The 22545-nt window shown below is 37.8% G+C and overlaps 1 protein-coding gene across 1 annotated transcript in view; it reads right to left on the bottom strand.

The window, feature by feature from the left end:
• PPP2R5A (protein phosphatase 2 regulatory subunit B'alpha) overlaps positions 1–22545 on the bottom strand; it is a 42746-nt gene that overhangs the window by 3381 nt on the left and 16820 nt on the right. The window contains exons 2-11 of the mRNA XM_032102942.1: positions 21268–21464; positions 16092–16193; positions 11050–11142; positions 8973–9103; positions 8708–8767; positions 7393–7501; positions 4944–4997; positions 1795–1845; positions 976–1095; positions 764–891 (exon numbers count right to left, since the gene is read on the bottom strand). Of these exons, the coding sequence (XP_031958833.1) occupies positions 764–891; positions 976–1095; positions 1795–1845; positions 4944–4997; positions 7393–7501; positions 8708–8767; positions 8973–9103; positions 11050–11142; positions 16092–16193; positions 21268–21464 (1045 nt within the window). The remainder of the gene's footprint in view (positions 1–763; positions 892–975; positions 1096–1794; positions 1846–4943; positions 4998–7392; positions 7502–8707; positions 8768–8972; positions 9104–11049; positions 11143–16091; positions 16194–21267; positions 21465–22545) is intronic.

Raw genomic sequence — 22545 nt, 5'->3', positions numbered from 1 at the left:
TTTCCCAAAGTTTATATTCAGTCTTAGTTGCTACATTTGCAACTAGACAGACCATCTACATAAACCCAGAATAATTGCAAAGCCTCCATGGGCTTAAATCAGGACATCTGTTTTACTCCAGGGCTGTGGGAGGCTCCTGCTCACCCTCGCTTTTGCCTGTACAAGCTTTACATTCTGCACACTGACTTCCAACTTAATTCAAGGTGCTGGCACCAGGAAGCTTTGCTTTTCAGTATTTCAGTACCATTACTGCTTCTTTCAAACACAGGAATACCAATATTTAACTTGTGGCACTAAATATAAAATGAAGCAGTCACTCATTTCTCAGCCCTGCTCTTCTCTGATAGGATCTTTTCCCCTTCTTGTCTCACTGGGCAGCAATAAATACTTATGAAGACACAGACAACTGTATTCATCTGAAGTATTAAAGGACAGCAAAGCATAAATAGAAGCAACCCTTGGAAATGGTTTTGGTCTAAGTAACATTAATTTGCATTTTGAAGTAACACATAGGATCAGATGTGATTACGATATGAAGACCATCATTCAGTTTCCTCACACTTTTTCAATAAATTCCAGGTCTCCATCATAAAAATGCAGAACAGTGAAAGCACAATATAGCTGAAAGTGACACTCCATTTAACACCCAGAATGCCATGGATTTAACCTGGTTTAAGTAAAAATGAAGCCACATTTACAAGCTCCCAATCCAAGCCTGAAACAGTGGACAATTTATTTACAGATGAAGTGAAATGCTACATACGGATTCCAGTGTTCTTTGGAGATCTTGTACAAACTGCCAAACATAATTGGTAGAATTTTATCAATGTTCTCCTCAATCAGGCTAAGAATATATTCGTTATTCCAGAAGTACAAAGCTCTTTCTGCAACCTGAAACACAAAGTTAGGGGTTCATAACAACCATAAAATAAGTTACCACAAGGTTTGTCTGGGGGTTTTTTTATGCTTATTTACCTGAAAATGTGAACTTGACACACTCTTGGATATTTGCTTAAATAAAGGCTCTTCTATTTTTTTGAATTGTGTTGGTTCTATAACGTCTAAGATTTCTTCAATTTCACCTAAAAACATGACCTGTTTGTTGAGAGAAAAAAAAAAAGGATGAGAATGTTTTATATCACCATTGTAAACAGAAGCAAACAAAATACAGCTTATACATTAGTCATGATCTGCAAAGAACTCTGTGTGTTGTTACAAGACATTTAGACATTCACAGGAGTGTTGCAGTCTAAAAGAAGTCAATCATCACTGTCAGCTACCAAGTTACAGCTCTCCTCTTGGACTTCTTTTGTGTAAATACTGAATGCTTCACCAAACTGCTTCTGCAGAAAATAAGGTTTTTACAGTTTAAAAAAAAATTAGGGCATCTTATTTAAAGAATGGTTGCAGAGATTATCAGAGATCACCAAAGTAGCTTTTGAAGTGATAAGTAGTTAATTCCCATATAAAATTGCAACCAGCAGAACTCTGTGTAGCTGGCACAGAAAAATTTATCACCACTTGCAGAAACAGAGACAAAAAGGTCCCAAAAAGGGACCCACTTTTAAAGAGCTGTTGGGGATGGAATCTGATGGGATAAATCAAACTCCTGGTTTTTAAACTCATTTTAACTACAGAGAAGAAACTGAGTCACATGACAAAGGTGAGTGCCTCAAGAAGCTTCAAGAACTGCAAGTTTCCTGCAAGATCTCTTGTAGAGCACAGTAGGTTTGGGAACCTGCCCCACAACATTTTACATCACAGCAGACACTAGAAACGAGACACAAAACCAACCTCTTTCTGACTGCACGTTTTTGGCCAAAATTTGAGCAGTCCTCTGATTACCTGTATGAAAAATACAAACAAGTTAAAGCAGAACAAGTTTCTTTTTATACTTGAGAAGATGAAAGAAGTACTGGTTTGCTTTTCCTTATCCAGTGGTTCAATGAAAACTGAATAAACACTCATTTAAATGTCTTGTTTAGGTTACCAGAATAACTTAGACCCTTATGGCTTTGTGTGCCTGTGATTATCCACACACACTCTGCTCCCATCCCAGTACTTACATTAATTGACAGGATGCTGATCGCATCAAAGCACCACAAAGTGAAGGTAACCCCCCTGCAGCTAAATCTCCCAGAATATTTTTTGTCTTCCACTCATCCATACTTTGGGGAGCACCTGCCTTGGCATCAAAGGTTTGAAGCCCGAGAGGAAAGAGTATCTGCTGACAGGGCTCTACAGAGGAGCCATGGCCTCCAACTCTTCCTTTTCCCTGCTACAATTTGACATGTTAGACTGGAAACTAAAGTAAGAAAGATGTGAACTTACAGAGGAAATGTATTCTAGTATCTACATTTGAAACTACCTTACACAAGACTGGAAAAAACAACCCTGTGGGAAAATTAATTGGAAAGTACAGCCCCCAAGAGGAATGAAGGGAATACAGCAAAGAAAGGCTGGAGGCATTTTTCCTAGAAATAAACATCTCACATGGCATCTAAATTGCAAAATGAATGCTGTCTTTAAAAAAAGGGAAAAAAAAGCTGTAACTATGTTCCAGAAGCAGAAACATTCTCAGAGCCTTATAAACTTTCATTCCGAGGAAAGGACCTCTATTTTTTTATGATACAACAGCACCTAATGGATCATACCCAAAGGCAAAATTACTCAGTTATTTGAATCCTTCCATATTTGCTTTTTGCCATATTGATTTTTTTCCTTCAGCTTTCCAGCTGGCCGCTTTATTAACAACTACATGTACTATCAAAAGTGGCTTTCCAGAGAAGAAGTTAATGTGACTGAAGTGCACTTTCCAGAACATGTTATTGCAAGAACTTTTGCATATACTTTGCTAGAGAGACCCATATTCTCAATGAAGAAGTGACATGTTCTGAGTATAACAGTGCACACCTCAACAGGATACCTATTCCTTGCTCCTCCTTGCTGGAGTATCAGTTTCCAGCTTGACTGTGCTTTTATATTAAAAAGCTGATAGCTGCACATTTATGTTCATGGATTGCTGCTCTTACTACACATTATTAATATTCTTCCCTGAGCTACAGGATTCCCATAAAGTGGCTTACAACATAGGCACCTGCTGGAAAACTTAACTCATGTACAAGGACTGCTCATTTAGCCTGATTTCTTCCATGTAAAGGCCACTGCACTCAGCAGGGTTAGGTAACAAACTCTTCTTGTCAGCTCTGCAAACATCAGGCCTGACCTAAGGCAGACTACCATAGCTACAAGAGCTCAGATTGAATGTCCTCCAAACTGACCCTGAGTGACAATTCCTGCCAGAAAAATAACAGGAAGGTATGTGTGAGACAGCCTTCTGATGGAGTTCTTAAAATATTACTTGACCTAAAGCCAAGAAAAATTTCCAATGCTATCTCAGCAGCTGCCCCAAATTTTAACATTTACTTTTCAAGCATTTCAGAAAGTTTCTTAAAGCTTCACTTCTTATTAACTTTGATTCCTTTATAAAGCAACTTTTACTATATATCCAGAGTAACAACCAAACCAAACACAGGCAGTGACTCTGCAGTGAGTTCTTGTGTCTTCTCCAGCCTGAATTCACCTTTAACTGATTAAGAAGCAACCACAATTGTACAGACTACAGTCCAGCCCAGCCTCAGAATTGCACTGTGGCACTGCTCTAAAGTCCTCACAGCAGTTTAGGCTTGGATCCTGCACCACACTTGGATAAATTTCTGTCAGGAAGTTCTGACTTTGTCACGCTGTCACTTCATTCAACCTTGCAGGTTTTTATGTAACACTACACATTTTCTGCTCACATGTCAACTTTAACTGTCAAAATGCCTGCGTTGTTTCCTCACTTGGCTTAAGGAATATGGGTTACACAATTCCTTTCTCCTCACCCTATCCCACAAAACCAGCTTATTGACCAGTGTGACTGGGAACACTGCAGCACGGGGGGGAAAGAAGATGCTTCAAGCACACAAGGCAAATCCACAGACACCCTCCACCACCTACAGAACAACTGGTCAGCTGATGAGGAACATCAGTGCTGAAGTGGCTGTGCTGGAAACAAGCTTCCACTGAAAGACCACTCAGAGAAGATCAATGCTGTTTTCCCAAAGCTGTTTATCTTTTTTTCTTTATAGAAGAAAAATTTAGGTCTTGCATAAGCCCTTCATTTTTCTGTCAGAAAAGGGGTAAAGTATATAAATATCAACATACCCCTAATGGAGAGATTCCTGATTGTCCAGCTAAAACCAGTTTCTTTTATAGCTGGCCTGACATCACTCTGTGTTCTCATGAGCTGCTGCACTGCCCTGAGCCTCTGTTTCTTCTTCATGGGCCCTGCCAAGGCCTGTGCATAAACCCTTTTTAGCTGAGCTGTCAATATGTATCACAGGAGACTAAGTTTGGCAAAAGCCACAGATGCCTGAAGCACCTCAGTTCTGACTGCCAAGAGCCACCCCAGGAACTGAAGAGGCAGGACAGAAACACCACATTTGGAATTTCAGAGGTCTTTCTGTCTAGATGAAGTGTTGTTATTCTTTTCAACTTTTATTTTGAGATTGTTTATTCCCTAAAATATTTCAACTTCATGCAGTGGCTAAGCATAAGCAATCAGTACCAAAAACATTGAAATTTTAATTTTTATGAAGAGAGAATATAGCCATTACATGCTTTCTCATTTGGGGTAGTTTGCATGATACCAGCAGTTCAAACTTTTAGTTAAATCTGTGCTCTATCTTGGCCACAGTTTAAGACACAAGTGCCCTTTCAAACCCAGAATTTTCTTAACTATCCTAGATTTCATCTTCTACCGCCCCTCCCCCCCACCCCAAAAATCCCACCTATAGATCTTTAATCAGGATAGCACAGCACTGCTGTACAATTCAACAGGTTACACTGAAATATTTAATTGAAATTAAAAATAGAAAGACATCCAACTGAAAAACACTTACAGGCTCTGTTAAAGTTGTATCTTTTTCCAGGAACTGTACAACACAATAGGCGAGCTAGAATGCAAGTCATATGGTTATTTAGTTTAAGCAGACACTGTTTAGACATTGCAGCATTACTAAGTATCACAACTTCTAATGGAAGCACTTCAGATCATGGGGGGAACCCAACCTAAGACACCCTTACACAGCCATTTCATTTTAGTCCAAACTAAACAAAACAGCAATTAAAGCAGCAAGATATACAGCCTGGTCTATCTTAAAAGAAACTTCCTGCTCACCAAAAATCATTTCTTTTCAACCTAGAAAATTATTTTCAAGCTTGGCAGATATTTCCCTAACTCATATCCCATATGCAGACAGATTTTTCTTAACATCAACTCCTGTATTAACATTACAAAGCTATCACTTTCAAACATCTATATTGGGGTAAAAAAGGGCTGTACTTCCAGTAAAAAACCAAGTTAACACAGGTTTGACTGAGCACACATTGCACATTGCTCAGGTACCAGACATCTACAGCACACAACATTCAGTGGTAAGATTACAAGTGAAAGAATTTTAACATATTGCAAGGCCACAGGAGATCAGGCAGCTGTTGTCCAGCTGAGTATCCAGTCCCAATGCAGCAGTGGCCAACAAGTGCCTGTGGAAAGGTGGAAGAAGTGGGGAAGCACAATGTGCTTAAGTCACCAGCACTGCTCTCCCAGCCTCTCGTGGTTTCTGTGCAGGGCCTGCTCAGGCCAAGGATATTTTATGTTATATAATCACTTAGAGTTTAGTTACTTAGCACATAGTTGAATAAATAAACAACCATCCCATGAAGAAACCATACAATAATCCTATTACTGAACTAGTTACAATCCTAGATTCTATTAAGACTGATTTTAAAAAGTCACAATATTTCACAATATAAAGCAAAGACAAAAATTATGTAATATGCATCACATTTCAATACTCAGGATGCTTGAATTTAAGCCCTCCCTTTCTTTTTTTTTTAATCTGTTATGCCAAAGCAGATAATTACAATGCTGTAATTGCAACAGGTCTAATTTATTTCTTTTTGCCCTTAGGCTACTGATGCATTTGTATAGACTAAAAAAATAATAAATGTCACACATTAATCTCATAAAATCCCATTATACGTATATATACAGTACAGTAATGCTTTACTGTTCAAAGACACAGACTCAAGCTTATTTCATCTTGAAGGCTTTAACTTTTAAGGGTAGGCTATACTTTACTCAGCAACAAAGCAACCAGGCCACTTGGGATTGCAATGCAGATTTAACACTGGCTTAAACCTTCGGCATAAAACGAAACCAGGAACACACGGTGCTGTGTGTGCACCTGGCACTGGTGTTTTAGGAAGGGACAGAGTGGCCTGCTCAGCAGGACAAATGCTACTTTCAGGTACAGCTGAATTAATAGAGCCCTTTCAGGTACCCAGGAACTGAATTAAATGCATCCCAGAAAAAAAAGGGCAGCTTGCTGTACTGATCTGCCAGTGAGAACACCTCTGGGAGGTGACTGGGCCCTTTCATTTCACTGACTGATTCCATGGAACAGCAAGGCAATAAAGCACGAAGACAAGTGATTTGATTAATTTAAAACTTCATATGAGAATTAGGAATTAAGTGAGCTCTTCACTTGCTCCTGTTTGTAGGCTCTACAGCCATAATGATTTCACTTTAATTAGAAACCCATTTTCTTGTATCTTTAGTCTGTAAGGAGCTGTATTAGTGAGCTAAGTTACAAAGCAAGTTTTAATTAGTCACAGCAGAATTACTTCCAAATTTGCATCAACTATATTCAATACTTGAAGTGCCATATGTCTGGAAAGGATACAGATTACTCCTCAAATGAAATGCTGAATGTCTGTGGCAAGTACAAGAATCAAAGTCAGCTGAAGAACTGCAGCATTCTGACAGCGTGTCATGGATCTACATAATTTCTGGCTGATCCAGAGAGCTACTGTGCATTTCTACCGTTTATAAATGGCAACAACATTCTCTCTCCACCCCCCACACCCCCATCCCCCCATCACTGGTATGGATTTAGAACGAGAAAAAACTTCTGAAATAAATACCTGGCCATGCCCAAGGTTCCTTTACACAGAGCATTTAAGTTACATAAAGGAAGTGATAAGAGCACAAGGCCCTGGAATTAAATGAAGCTTAAAGTGTGACAAGACTGCAAGCAAAAAAGCTTCCAGCTTCAGTTGGTAAGTCTTTGACTCACTGGTACATACATTCTTTCACTTGTAATATATGCCAAATATTATCTCAAAATCAACATTTAGATATGAGATCTGGAAGACTTTTTAAAAAAGTAACTGAATTTGCAAATGTTTTGGAATATTGATATTTTAACACATAGTGCTTTAAATTTCGTTAGTTTCAAATGTAAATACAAAAAACCCCACCACTCTTAAAAATAGGCAAAAGCTTACCTGTGCATGAAACAAAGCTAATCCCTTTGCAGTATGCATGGGAATCAGAACTTTCATAAGGAACTGTTTGTGTTCTGCTTTCAGTGGCAGTGCAAAACCATTGATAATACTGAAAACATGAATAAGCAGGATTTATTTTTATTAAAAAATATTTTTTTTTCCTAGCAAGTCAAGAATTTCTGTAAGTTCAAGTGAAATTTCATTTCTGATTCAGTTTTTAAACCTGATTATTTTGAAGCCATAAAATAGCTCTACATGTGCACAACCTTTAAAACGCTGGTATCATGAGAGTTTAGACTCTTGGCAGGAATACCAGAGAACCACAGTAGAACCTAAATAATACTCATTAAATGAGCTGAAGTATTTTTATCATGACCTCCATTAAACAAAATCATCTACAGTAAGTCTTGCTGTAGAATTTTAAAGCTTAGACAGATGTACCAGGAAGCTGATCCATTTCACCTTTTCACAGTCACTAGCAACTTGCAGAGAAAAAAGAAGAGATTACACAATTTTAACAGTGCAGTTTGAACACTTGTTTTGAGATTGTTGAACAACCTTTCCCTTTAAAAACAAATTGTCTCATTGATTCAGTCATCTTTTATTTAAGAGTTGGTGAGCTCTAGAACAGACAAAAGTCCTTCAGGAAAAGGTTAGTTTCTTTTGCCCCTTACATTTCAGGCAAATCTGAGAAAATAATGGTATCCCTTTCACTTGATTTTTCATGAAAATTTGTTCCACAATAGCTTCACCATATTTTTATTTTCAGTTAGACCAGCAACACTTATACAATTTTCTACTGTGGCAGTTTTGGAAAGGCAGTAAAACAAACTAGCAGAGAAAAACTTCAAAGTTAAATTGAAGTTAGTGAAATAACATCCAAAAAAATGGTAACTAAAACCCCTTAGCACTTACAAGGCTTTCCTGAATAGAACTGAAGGAAAACCAGTCTGAAGATTAGAGCATTTCATTCAGCATGAGGGCAAAAGTTAACATTCATTTCCTGAATCAAAGAACAAGTCATCTATCAGGTGGAAGATAAGCAAGAGTAGATAGGTCTGACAAACAAGGACCCTTGAGAAACATTTTTTGCCAGTCATCTTTAAAACTTGCACTGAAAAATGAATAATTTATTCTCTGTGTCCTAATTTGATACTCATGTGGTGACCCAGACAGTATTAGATTATCCATGACTGCACTTCATCACTCATTACTGTAATAATTCTCTTCCCCCCCCTCCATCCCCAAAGCAGAAAAGCTGAAGCAAACATTCATAATAATATTTTATATTTTTTCTGTGTGAGATCAAACTTACCTTCCTAATATCTCAAGAAGTTCAGCAACACCATTGAAGTGCTCTGTTTCATATATAAACCTGTTACCAAAAAAGACAACCATCAAAAATTGACACAAAGGATCAGAGATTCCAAAGAAATAACCTTTACTAAGCTTCAAATGTTTGAAAGCTAGATCACAAACCAAACCCAGGTCTTTTATTTCAAGAATAAATCACTGCAGACCCAGACCATGAAGGCAAGATAAAATATTCCTGAAGTTAGTCACACATACACAGAGCATACCTGAGGAAAATGTTGTTTATCTGTTTCCTGATGAATGCTCTTAAACCAAGGAATTTTCCATAAATTCTATGAAGAACTGTCTTTAAGAAATCACGTTCTCGTGGGTCTTCGCTGTCAAAGAGCTCCAACAACTTTAAAAATTAAATTGAAATTCATTACTTTTGAAAGACTTAAGATTTTTGGTTTGTTACTACCTGATTTGAATTTTATCTTTAATTAACAAGTTTACATTAGGAAAAAAATAGAATCAGTTTAACTGTACATTTTGTTTAGCTGTCAATAGTAGATTTTCAAAATTACATTTTTAATAAAGATGATTTTTTTAAATAAACTCATCAACTTCATTCCTTTCCTGTGTACAACAGACACCAAAGTCATTCCAGTAACTATTATACTATCAAAATAAAAATGAAATTGCAAAAATGAGATTATCAAACTGTAGGTAAGAGGTTTACACTTGTTCTTTAAGAAATCAGAATGAATCACATCCATATCTTATATTTACGACTTCTTAATTAAAATCCTTTACTGCTTATCTCAAAAAGGTACTTTTATCTTGATGGCTGAGAAAAGCATTCCTATACAAGAAATTTTACAATTAAGGAGGGGGTCAAAGAATAAGCACAAGATATGTAATTATTAACCAATTCCCTATTAATACAGACTAAATGCTGCAATAAGCTAACAAAATTTCCACACACTTTTTTCTTGTAGAAAGTTTTCCAAGGATACAGAAAAGACCATGCTCACTCAAAGACATAAAAAATATTCCAGTCCCATTATAGACCACAATTTTTGTTATTTTTTTAACCCTGCATGTCCAAGCAACAGCATATTCAGAAATGTTAGCTGCCTTGAGCAAGTGAGTAACAGCTCAAGCAGTCCCCAGAGTCTCCTGCTCAGGTCTGAGCTTAGGTATGTCTGTACCAAGCAGCACAAGGGACTGGAAACAGCTGTTCAGGAGCTTGGTTCAGGCTCATTTCAGTTTTATATTTAGCAGGAATTTCTCAGGGTCACTACTCCATGTTTTTTCCCAAATATAGCTAGCTGCTGGTTGCATTGTCTTTATCTTGTACTCTAGAAAAAGATCAAGTGAAATGTCAGGAACAAACTCTGCAATGCTGCTCTTAAGGACCACAGGTCAATTTGTAAACTGGATACCCACAGCCAATAGTTCACCAGCAGCTTCAGGCTTAAATTTTGTGTGTAAGTGGAATAAAACTGAGAAGAAGGAAACACTTATAAACAAGAACAGTAGAATCAAATAAGTGGAAATTAAATGCAGTCACTGAAGGTAGGGAGGGAAAGCACCCATCTTGTGGTTTTATTTTTCATTGCTGTATTGTGATGGCCTGCCAGCACTCTTCAGATACTGAGCAAACAAGTATTTTGACAAACAAAATCTGGCAAACAAATATTTCAACATGTTGAAAAAAATCCCCACTGAATTCACCTTGAACAAAAAACTGTTATGGAATTCTACACCGTATTTCCCTAAGAAGTTATATTTAATATGAAATCTCACTTTGTTTTCTTGATTGTAGTTGCTTTGCATGGTAAAGCATGACTTTCCTAAGTAATTTCTTACTTGATTTTCCTTCCATGGTTAATACACAATAGCAAAGAGAATTACACTATCTACACACAAGTAAGAAGGTGTTGAAACACATTTCATGTACAATAAGTAAATGAACTTTTTACAAGAAAAAAGCTTGCAGTAAGTTTTCCCATGATACAACTGTGAAGAAACCAAACACAAAAGGACTACAAAATATATTTAGCACATTGTTGATTTGACTGGAATTAAGTTACAAATCATGAAAAACACAACTTGTCCTCACAAATTCCAAATGTCTTGCATTGCAACGCAAATGAAAACAAAGTGTTTCTGAAGTTACTAATTACATATAGCCCCGGTGGTAGGATGTGCTGTTTATTTAGTGTTTGGCAGAAACCACTGCTGGAACAACTGAAATTTACCCTGTGTCAACATGAAAGCTTTAGGAGTCCATCTGATAAATTAAACTCGAGAGGTGATCTTTAAATCCCACTTTCAACTTTAGAACTCCCCTCTTACCTGCTGCACAAATCTCTGGTCAATGTATCGCTTCGCAATGCTGGGCTGAAAATCTGGGCTCTCCAAAAACCTCAGGAAAAACTCATACACCAACTGCAGACATGGAAATGAAAATTCTGAAGTTAGTAAGTATACCATAACACAGATCTCAGCCCAAAACCAGTGGGACTATTCACATGCTCAAAAACTAAAAAAACTGAATCAAAGCCTAACACATCACTGCTTAACCACAGCCTCTACTGGAATTTACTGAAAGAATTACATTAAGTACATAGAACAGTTTAATTCCCAGAAGAGTCAAATGAAAATATCACTAGTGGACAAAAACCAAGTTCTGAATGTTACGTTCCTGCCATGTTAAGAATTTATTATCGAGAAGTAAGCTACCAAACATTTAGCAGCACTCAGTAAAATTAAGTGCTCTAACATTACATAATTCCTTAAAGAGATGCTACTAAGTGTTCCTGAAATTAAGTTTTGACTGAAAACTCTGAAAATGGAAAGTCATATTAAAGCAGCTGAATGAATTCACAGAAACTGAAAGAGTTTGGATTGAAATTAGGCTTCTATATCCTGGAAACTCAATTATAATATCCATTATGGCTTGTAGCATGTTATTTCTATTTAGTTCAAGTTCCCATTTGCTACAATCCCACAATGCCCACAGATAAAAATTCTGACAGAAGATAGAGCTACCGAGGGCCTGGGTAACAGAGAGTGGCATGAAGAGGCCAGAGTACAAGTCCCATATTTTGGGGCTTATCAAAAGTCCAAGATAAAATACTGTACTTCCATAACAATGGCAGGTTATAAAATACCCAGAGGGCATCTCTTAACTAAGACACAACCAAGAGGAAAGAGGCCTTGTGTTTAGATTACATTCAGAGCTGTTTATGTTCTCAATGACTATTTCATAATTCCATATAATTAAACAACTAATCAGTTGTTTAATTATATGGAATATAATGGAAATAATACTAAAATGCAATTTAGGTGCATAATGCCATCACTGACTATGTTTCCAAATAAAACCCACGCAGAGCTGTGCTCATACTCACAGGCACGAATTTCAACTATTACCACCCTGAGTACTTAACTAAACTGAGAGCCAACACCTGAGTAATTCATAATTATAATTAGGAACCTCACTTGAGAGAAATGCATGACAGTAAGTACTTTCATGTAGAACATTTGAACTGACAGTTACTTATGCATAGCCTCAAGGAGGGTGTGCTGTATCTGCAAAGCAGAAGCTCAGAAACACAAGTTACCCTTCATTTGCTCCCCCTCTGAAGAAGAGCTTTTCATATCAGCAGTTTACATAGAAAACCAGAATTGTTAGGGTTGGGAGGGATCTCTGGAAATCACCTAGCCCAACGCCCCTGCCAAGGCAGATTCACCTAGAGCAGGTGACATAGGAACAGGTGGGGTTTGAATGTCTCCAGAGAGAGACTCCATGACCTTCCTGGGCAGCCTGTTCAGTGCTCTGCCACCCTCAGTGTAAAGAAGTTCTTCCTCATCTTGTGTTTCAGTGTATGGCCATTACTCCCTGTCCTGTCACTGGGCACCACTGAGGAGAGTCTGGCACCATCCTCTTGGCACCTTAGTAGACAAGCCAATAATAGAATTTTAAATGTTACCTTACACCATCCTCTGTCTTAGAAAGAGCTCAACCATGACTGTTTAATACCTTCATCAATGACACAGACAGTGGAGCTGAGAGCACCCTCAGCAAGTCTGCAGATGGCACAAAGCTGAGCAACCTGATCTCATGTACCCTGTCTCTTCTCATTGCAGGGGGCTTGGACTAAGGTGATTTTTAAAGGTCTCTTCCAATCTAAAACATTCTGATTCTACTGATCTTTTTCAAACTAGCAACTAGATAGATTCCTGTAGAAATGGGCAACATATGGCCAGAGGGAAGTTATATAGCACAGCGTCATAGGGATTAATTTTGGAATTTAATTCAAGATTTCTGTAATAAATTCCTACATGAAATACTTCTGTCAGTGACAACAGCAAAGAACAGCCATGTGCAATAACTGCTTAGACAATGCAACAATATTGGAAGCTACCACCAGGGGGGAAAATAGAAAAAAAGAGAAGTATGTCATGTTACCAACAAGAAAGGACAAGTTGACCCTGAAGCCCTAGAAGAATAAATACAGGATGAAACTCAAGGATTGCAAAGTCACAGTTGGAGTTCCAAGAAAAAGCTCTGCTAAGCATTTGCAAGCCCTTAAGCTGAGAAAGGGTTAACCATAGGATGACTAAGATCCATCCTCACAATGAAGCTATGGAAGTGACAGATGAAATCCTAGGATATTCCAGGAAGATACTGACAGCACAGACAGAGATGTACAGTCCTACACATGCTTGAGGGAATTTATTAAAACCTGAAAGGAGACAGAGAAAGAGCCACTAGAATTGTCATGGGATAGAGCACTTTTTAAGAGTGAACACTAGATTGGTATAGTTTGTTTTCCCTAAAGGACAGGGGAGGAAGGATAATTAGGGCTTCTTTCCATAAACAGATACAGTGACTGCAATAGACATCAAGCAGAAGAACTAAGCAAAAAGCACAATGCTGCACCATCTTGTTACAAGCTGTCCAAGATTAAATTCAGGATATCAACTGGGTATCAAATAACTTTGGAAATCCTTGTGAGCCTCGGGAAATACATGAAAGCCCCTCTATCCAGGCCATTTCAGGAAGCAAGTTGCAGTGGCCATTTCTGGGTAAATGAGCTCTGGGTTCTCCTGTATGCTAATGTTTGCAAACTTAAAAGCATAACAACAACAACAATCAAACTAGGGCACCAGAACAGATTCTGGCCACAACAGATCCTACCCAAAGAGACAGGCATGCTCAACTTGAGTTTAATAGAAGCTTTACTATTGGAAATACTAAATCAGGGGAGAGATGTTGGATTTAGTAGTTTTTGTTTTCAAAACTGGTCTGCTTGGGTCGAAGAGCTATGAAATACAACTCCTAATGCTTTAGTGATTCAATCTTGCAGGGACCACTAGAATATTTTTACTTTAAACTACCAATTCTGCCAACTCTGCAACTCCCTAAGCTTCAAAATACACAGTGGCTTTAAATGCCAACCTGTTCGACCTAGTTTGGCTGTTACAAACCACCTTGAGCGCTGCTTTAAAGCAACATCTTTCAAGTGCCACTCACTTTACTGAAGGTCTGCAGTCTTTTGTTGTGGCTACACACACTGGTAACTTACTAAGCAATTATGTCAACAGATTCAAGCAGAAAGGAGTAGAGATTCAGATTTTTTTCCTTCCTCTCTGAGAAAACTGGCTACCTGACTGCCAGATCAGGATAGAACTTGGAATTTGTTTGTAATTCATCAGTCACAAATCACAGCCAGCAAAGCATCCACATCTTCCCTCCTTAAGCAGTCCTTTAGACTATGCCAAAAATAATAGTATATTTTGCTGGGGAGGAGAACGGTTGTGTACAGCCTTTCTTCCACACACAAAATCTGACATTTCCAGCAGCTTTGTGCTCCTGAAGGGCAATTAGCAAGTTAGCCAACTCAGTCTTCTATGGTCCAGTAGCACACGAACTGTAAAAGGACAGAGTGGGAAACACAAACTGTTTCCATTGGGCTGCAAGGAGTGATCTATTCCCAAGACAGGATGAACAAGAGACACGGGAGGGGGAAATCCACAATCAGTGACCAGACAGCCTGACAATAACTCCCTTAGAAAACAGCAAGGAAAAAACCTGAAAATAAAATTTCAAGTAATACCACAGGCTACAAACCTCTTTCAATTCCTCTCAGGCAAGCACAAGCCACAAGTGAACTGATCACAAAATGCACAGGTCTTTTTCTATGAACAAGACTAGAGTTTAATTATGACCTAAAGTGAACTAAGCTAGCATTTACAAATTTTATCTCTGAGACACAGGTATTTAGAAGTCAGATGGTGCTGCTACTGACCACAGGAGACACTTGCTTAGCCCTTGCACCCTCCCACCCAACAAAATCAAGCCTCTCATCTAGTTCAGTTACAGCCATTTCTGCTATGAATTAGAATCAGCCATATGTAAGAAAATAATGATCACAGCCTTTAACCCACAGAGCTATTTTCTGTGGTAACTTGATTCTTGTTTGGTTTAAATCTCGAATGCTATGCTGAAGACGTACTTTTTATAGTCAGTATTAGAAGCCCAGTTTTTAAATAAGAGCATTTGTTGATGCATTGGAAATATAATATTATAGGGGCAGGGTAGCATTTTAGCTCTTGAGAGGAGAGAGCGAATGGTATGCAGCTGTGCAGCAGCTTAATCTTCTACCCACGGCAAGGAGTTGCTACTTAACTTCTCTTTAACAGACACTACTTACATAAATCAGCAATGAGCTGATACCCGAGATATGTGCTTGTACAATGACAACTTCTAGGAGCTAACTGAAAATAAAATAAAATTCAGCAGCATTCAAGTAAATCATGTGATTGATACAGCAGTGCTACAAAAACCACGAGCTTGCCACAGGAGTGCAACAATGGAATAACCACGCAACTGTTACCAAACAACGAGGATATTGTAAAGTTTTTGCATGGAGGGAGGGAAAAGGGTGGGAAGAAGGAGGGGATTTCTATTTGCTCAAAGGACAAATAAAGGCTAGTACTCCATTTTTTGTAATTATCATGAGAAACTGAACTGTTAATATTAACTTATATTTTATTAAACCTACACTAAAAAGTTGCTCAGTTGCACAAAACAAACCTCTTAGGCGAAGAACATAATTACCTAAAATACCTACAATTTTCATACATACACCACAATTTAACAGTGCAATCCCTCTGTTTAAAAAATATTATTTAAGCCATTTAGAAGAGTTAACATTCAGCCATATTTATACATGCTAAAAAAAGCACCACCTTTTTTCCCCTCTCAAGTATAAAAACTCAATTGTACTATAAAAGCAATTTTTATGTTCTTAACAAAGGCACAAAATGACTGAAGAATCCACATTTCTTGCCATACAAGAAGGCTTGAAAGTGAAGAAATCACACACCTGTATGTGGGGCCATGAGGCTTCAAGAGTTGGTTCATCTTCTTCTGGATCAAAATCTGGGTTATCACTAGGTGGAAGTGTTCTGAAAATATTAGAACTAATCTGCAAGCAAAAAAAAAAAAATTAATTGTATCACTGTTTATGCTTCCACAGATCACATGCAGTAAGGTACTGCATTTATCCTAGAATCAAATGAAACAAAACCATCTAAAAGAAGTAACATAATAAATCACTCCATTTTTTCAAAACTGCAAAATACAAGCAGCCAGAAGTCTGAAACAGGTCAGTGAAAATAAGAAAGTAACTTTTGTCTCAACTGCTTTAGAAGCTTGTGGCCAGACATGGTCATATTCCAAAATTTTCCCTGAAACTACGGAAGTTAAAAAAAAATTAAGCTTCCCTATAAAAAACAATTTTTAACTATGTGACACCAAGAGCTCTTTTTAATAAGACCACAAATAAAATATAACTAACCAATTATGATTTAAAGAGCTCTCTCTCCACATGTAAGGCAGACAATCCCAAAAACACATCTTATTCTAAAGTTCTTCACTTTACTTGATTTCGGGATATTTCTGTTTACATTTTTCACTTTTCACCTTTGAAAGTTTCAAGATGTTTCAAGGTTTTGGGAAGTTAGAAACATGTAACCATTCTAGCTTTTCCATTTCACACGGTAGCTATTTTTTCTCGAAGTTACTCTAAGTTACTTTTAGTATGATACAGTCTCATCAAATCAATTTCAAAAGGACAAGTTTAAAAAAGGTTTCTTCAGGGATTTTTGAAGTATATTAAAGTCTGGATAGAAGACCATTCAGATGTCAAAGGAAAAATGTCATCTCTTGCACCAGATATAATGTACTGGATTTAAATCTCTAGCACGAACAAAAGAGAACATGAAGTTCATTTCATTTCTGCATTTTCTGCCATTCTTTCAGGAACAAGTTTAACCCAATTTTTCCAATCACCTTTTACACTCTTAGTCTTTTTGATCAAATCTGTTTCAAGTAGCTGCTTATCACTCAAGCCTACTAAACACAAAATAAACTGACAGTTTGCAGAAAATCCTCCTGCACATATCCCATGGAGTCTCCAAGGTGTTTGAAGAACCTTGCAGAAGGACTTCAGAAAGATCCTGAAGTCACCAGCTGGCTCTGCACAGAAGAATCAGCTGCCTCATTAAACAAGATACACAGCTGTTGCATAAAATGACTTTTCATTTCCTCCTATGCCCTTCGTTCTGTGTCCTGTCACTGTCTCCTGCTGGGACACAGCAAAGCTGTGGTGCTGCTGTCCTGGACTGGAAGGGCAATGATGTTCTGTAGGGATGGGCACTACAGCTGTCTCCGAGCTTAATGCACAGGAAAAATAACAAAAAAAAAACCAAACCCCCAAACCAAACAAAGCCACCCAAACAAACAAACAAAAAACCCCATGAGAAACAGTACAGTTGTCCTTTAATGTTGTAAACACAAGGGACTTGGGATTCCAAAGCTCAAGAACAAAAGGCTGGGGGGGAGAGGACGGGGAAATAGGAGTCAGAGAACATTAATCAAGCTCAAAACCCAACATTGCAATCCTGGTTCTCTTATTTGTTTTCTCTGCTCTTACTAGGTGTTCAATAAAACCCTCCAGCACATGAATCAGTCTCTTACAGAGAATGTTCTACCTCTGCTTGCAAGTGCTCTGGTAACATCTCTTGAAAACGCTTCTTTTTCTTTCTACATGCATCTTGCTGAACTGAGCTGATCAGCCTTCAGCACAGAACCTCAGAGTAGTGAGTCAGTTTCATGTCCAAAACAAAGGTAATAAGTACTAAATACACTTCTGTAGCAGAAACAATTAGCAAGCCTCTCAGCCAGGCCTTTGGAAAACCAATTGCATGATTTTCAGAGTATTCAGTACTGCCGCTAGCATTAGTCATCTCCTGAGAATATATGAAACTTAAAATAAACCTTGCACCCTTTTTATGTACTAGCCTGTCTCACCCCAAAAAAGTTTATTTACTTTATTATGTTTGCAACATTTTTGCAAATTTTTCTCTATATCCTCTTCTATTATTTAAATCATTCTTTTTCTTTCTTTGGTGTCTTATCCCAAAACTGTGATTTCAGAAACACAAATCATAAAAGGTTTTTAAAGCTGGATAGATTTCCAGATAAATCCATCATCAGCTTTCTAAATTAAATCTCAGTTTTCCAAAAATGTGCCAGTTAATAGACTGAGATTCAGCAATTATATTTTATTAAAACAAAACAGAAAAAAAATCCCCTATTGTCTGTACACTTGAGCTAAACATGTGAAAGATACTAAGTTCAATTCCAATTTCTGAGTGTACAGATTGAGAATACCTGATTTCTTTTAAATTCTGAATTCACAACTCATACAGCCTGTTAGGATAATCTCATTACACTGAAGTTTTATATGCTGCTGGGGAACAAGGCGAGGTTGACAGGCACAAGGCGATGAAGAGTAACGTGTACTGAAGAGACATTTCTGTTATGCTCCCCAAACTGATAAAAAGTAGAACTTTCTAACTTCCCAGGAAGTTTTAAAACTTAAAATATTCGCAGTGCCAAACCTTAATTTCCTGTTAGCTTCAGAGTGCTTTTAACAGAGAATTTCCAGAGAAGACACTAGTTTCAGATGACCTAGAACAGAGGTGCACTGACTGCTGTGCTACACCTTCAAAACTATTTGTAAGCAAAACTCCTCCTCAGCTGAAAGAAAATCAGGTTGCCCAGGGCACCAAAAAAATAACCTACAGTGTGTCCTGCACATCCGTTTAAACAAAGACTTTTTTTAATGATGTTGTTCCATCCTCAGTGGCTTGAAATTGTATCATTTCAAGCTCCCTACCTCAGGATCCAAGCAGAGCAGGAGCCTGTGTGGTACTGGCCCAGCAGCTATCCTGGCAACAGAGACCAGTGAAGGAAAGGAATACCAGAGACCTCCTCACCTGCACAGACCTTGCCTATGCACTAGTCAGAAACAACATTTTATTTCCCCTCCTGCTATCTCTAAGGCATTGTTGACTTAGCCTCCCCATGGCTCAGGCGACTCCAAGGAAACCTGTTTGAAACCTGAGGTTGTTTCCTCTGCAAGCTGGAGGAAAGGTGTCCCAGGCCTAGGGAAAGACAAGGGGCATTGGAAAGAGATTGTCTCTGCTTTTGCCACTGATGCCACTCTGGTTTTTTCAGGGAATTTTTTAGTCTGCCTATCCTCTACTACCAGCCAGATGATAGCTGGGTTTCATTAAGGCCACTTCTATTTTTTTTATCTCAAAAACACGATCCTTCAAACTCTGCAGTAAAACCCAAATGTTTTTTTTTCTTTTAATTTCTTTCTTTTTCTTCACCGAACAGCCTAAAAACTTCAAACCCAAACAAAACAAAAGTGAAACCGTAACTCTTCAATCTCATACAAGTTTTGCTACCAAGACAGGCCTCAAGCCTGACACAGGTGTTATCTGGAGGGAGAAACAGACCCATGCAGACTTTTTTCTGAAAGCTGGTACTTCGTCCTAATTCACAGCAGAGGCCTTTTCTGCTGCCAGTTGCCAGGGAGATTAGAAATACTATTCAAGCTTGGAAGGATCTTTTGTCTCAAGCTCTCAAAAAGCTCTCACTGAGCATTTAAAGCTCTCACTGAGCTTCTTCACTTTCTGTCATTTTAGGGGAGAAAAGGAGATGGAAATTTGTTATGGAAGGAAAAACAAGCATCCACAGAAGCCAATCATTTGCACAACAACAAAAACCTCAAAAGACCAGCTCAACACCACCTTATCGCCAAGAAAAGAAAACAACTCCCATATAAAAGAAAACCTCCCTTCAACAAGTACTATGGGCTAGTTAGTATATTCTTTCTCCTAACAAGGGGCTACAGAGGGCACACAGAATAAGAAAATACTGCAAGGATTCAGGCTTGCTGCCACCAGCAGCAAGAAAAAAAAAGCCTAAGAAGAGGTGAACATACATTGTCCTTTATTTTCTTACATAAAAAATATTTAGGACAGAAAACCAAGTCCTTTAAAAAACAAAACTATACAAAAACCCCCAGTGTCCCCAGATTTTTTTGCAAAACTTAATAAGCATCTGCTGAAACAGCCAAAATGATTAAAGGGGTTCCAATAATCCTAGCCCTTCAGTATAATGGCAAAACTTCCACGGTTATTTACATTAAAGATCTGATCTTCCCTATCAGCTACCCAGAAGAAAACCCCAACCAAACAACAAACAAACCACCAAACAACAAACAAAACAAACCTTAAGAACAAACTAGCTTGTACTGTACAGAGAACTACACAGGCTGTAGGCTGTGTAGTTGAACTGCTCTGTTTACGTTCTGGAGAGCTCTTTTAAAGTCAGCATTTTATCTACGTAAACTTCACCAAAGTTTAGAGAACCATTAGCATAAATTCATAGGCACTAAAGCCATTCTTTTTACATTTCACATTTCTAGGAAGAAAAAAACCAATTTCAGATTATTCTCAAGTGTCCTTCAGTTGGGTTCCCTGTACACAGAGTACAGGCAGATCAAAACCATTACTTAAGCAGCATTTTAAAATGCACATAAACACCTGGGAAAGTCAGCAGATAACAACCACAAATATTTTGTTCATTATTCAACAAGCCATTAGTAGAAATTGCATGGGACAAGTCATCCTACAGTTTATAACCTCAGTAAACCACTTAGGCTACTCTAGCACAGCTCTCCAGGGCCAAAATAATAACAAACAGTCATATAAAGTATTTACAAAGCAGAGTTGCTTTCTTATACTATAAACCTTTCTGCTGTCACCAGTACCTGCAGCAATCACTACCAGAAAACTTCAGCCTAACTCTCCATTGCCACTAGTAAATAAAGATAGGCAGCACTGAAATATTGCCATTTGCTGAAAGAGAAAAACTTTAAAGCTTATCCAGACTGCAAGTATCTGCAGTGCACTGGTTCTTTCATTTTAATTAACCTGAATGCATCATGTTTCAGCTAGTAATTAAAACTTGAAAGTTGTTTGTTTTTACAAGCCTTTCTAAGCCAAGTTATCATTAACAAATTATATTATATTGTATAAGCAGAAAAACCAACCACAATTCTGAGTTAAATGCCATTAAAGTAATAAACTGATTAAGATATTTTATTAAAATTCGAACTGTAACAAGAGCATTCTACTTACCATTTTCACTATGTCAGCATAAGCTGATTCAACAATCACTCCACGATTTGTTGAAACATATTCAACCAGTTCATTCAGTGTTGCTCTCTTGATTTCTTTGCTTTTCAGGTCTGAAACAGAGTCCATGAAGTCAAAGAGCACACAACACTGTTGCAACTTCTGACAGAAAAGATCCTGCTGTTCATTGAAGGTGGCATCTATAAAAGAAAACAAAAACCCAAACACTGAAGTCTGTAGAAGCAAACACAGGATTTCTAAGTCTATTTTGTTGACAGGAATTTGCATAGCTATGACTTGTTTTTTTATGTGGAATGGTGTGCTTCAGTCAGCAAACTAATAGCAAATTAATAAGCAATTTTGTCAAAACTGAAAATATTTGTTGGAATGAAACACCCGCCATTCCCAGCTTTTGGTACATGAAAGAAATAATGGACAAAGACATGGCAGTAAATATATTTACCAACAATGAGTTCCTGAATTAACTTTATTTGAAATACAGACATTAATGAGTCCCATCTCTCCCTCACCAAAAGTCATATCCAGAAGCAGTGCATCGTACTAACCTTTCATTCATCTGATTTGTCTCATTCTGTTCCCTAATCCTTTATTATGTAACCTGCTTAAAAGCTGTAAAATCTGCTTTGAAGGAACCTTGTCTTTTTACCCCAATGCAAAATGCTTCACATACTTTTGACATCATGTGATCAATGTTTCTCTGAAGAAAGAATTCCAATATTTCGAAAGGATTAATCCTGAGTTTTAATGCTTTGGTCTAAATAATTTATTACAATCCCAGTCATATAAGGGTTTTCCAGATGTTTTGGCCTATTAAGACAATGTGTTTGGCTGTGACTTAGCATTTTCATTTTAGCATTCAGTACCTCTGTAATCTGATAAGCAAAATTCCTCCATTAGCATTTCACATTGACTCTAAAAGAGATGGATTATCAAGCACTACACCTCGAAAATTTAATAAATCCTTAATATATCGTAACTGTTCCAAAGTTGCATGATCCCAACAAAAACAGGCATGGCATTAACTGAAAAATTGCTTTAATGTGCCTTTTGTTCTTAACTGTTTGTAGGGGTTCAAAGCCACTGCAGCAGTACAGCATCACCTCATCTATCAGCCAGTTGGGATTTCACTCACACTGGTGAAAAAACTGTATTCCCAATTTTATCTCCAAATGAAGAATGCTCTCCCCTGTAGAATTTTCATGACTTGTCTACAGCCTGACTACATCCCTTAGCATCATTCATTCACTGCAGTATTGCTAT

Source organism: Corvus moneduloides, chromosome 3 (genome assembly GCF_009650955.1).
Source record: "Corvus moneduloides isolate bCorMon1 chromosome 3, bCorMon1.pri, whole genome shotgun sequence".
NCBI classification, from domain to species: domain Eukaryota; kingdom Metazoa; phylum Chordata; class Aves; order Passeriformes; family Corvidae; genus Corvus; species Corvus moneduloides.
This window is presented reverse-complemented; position numbering and strand designations above follow the sequence as displayed.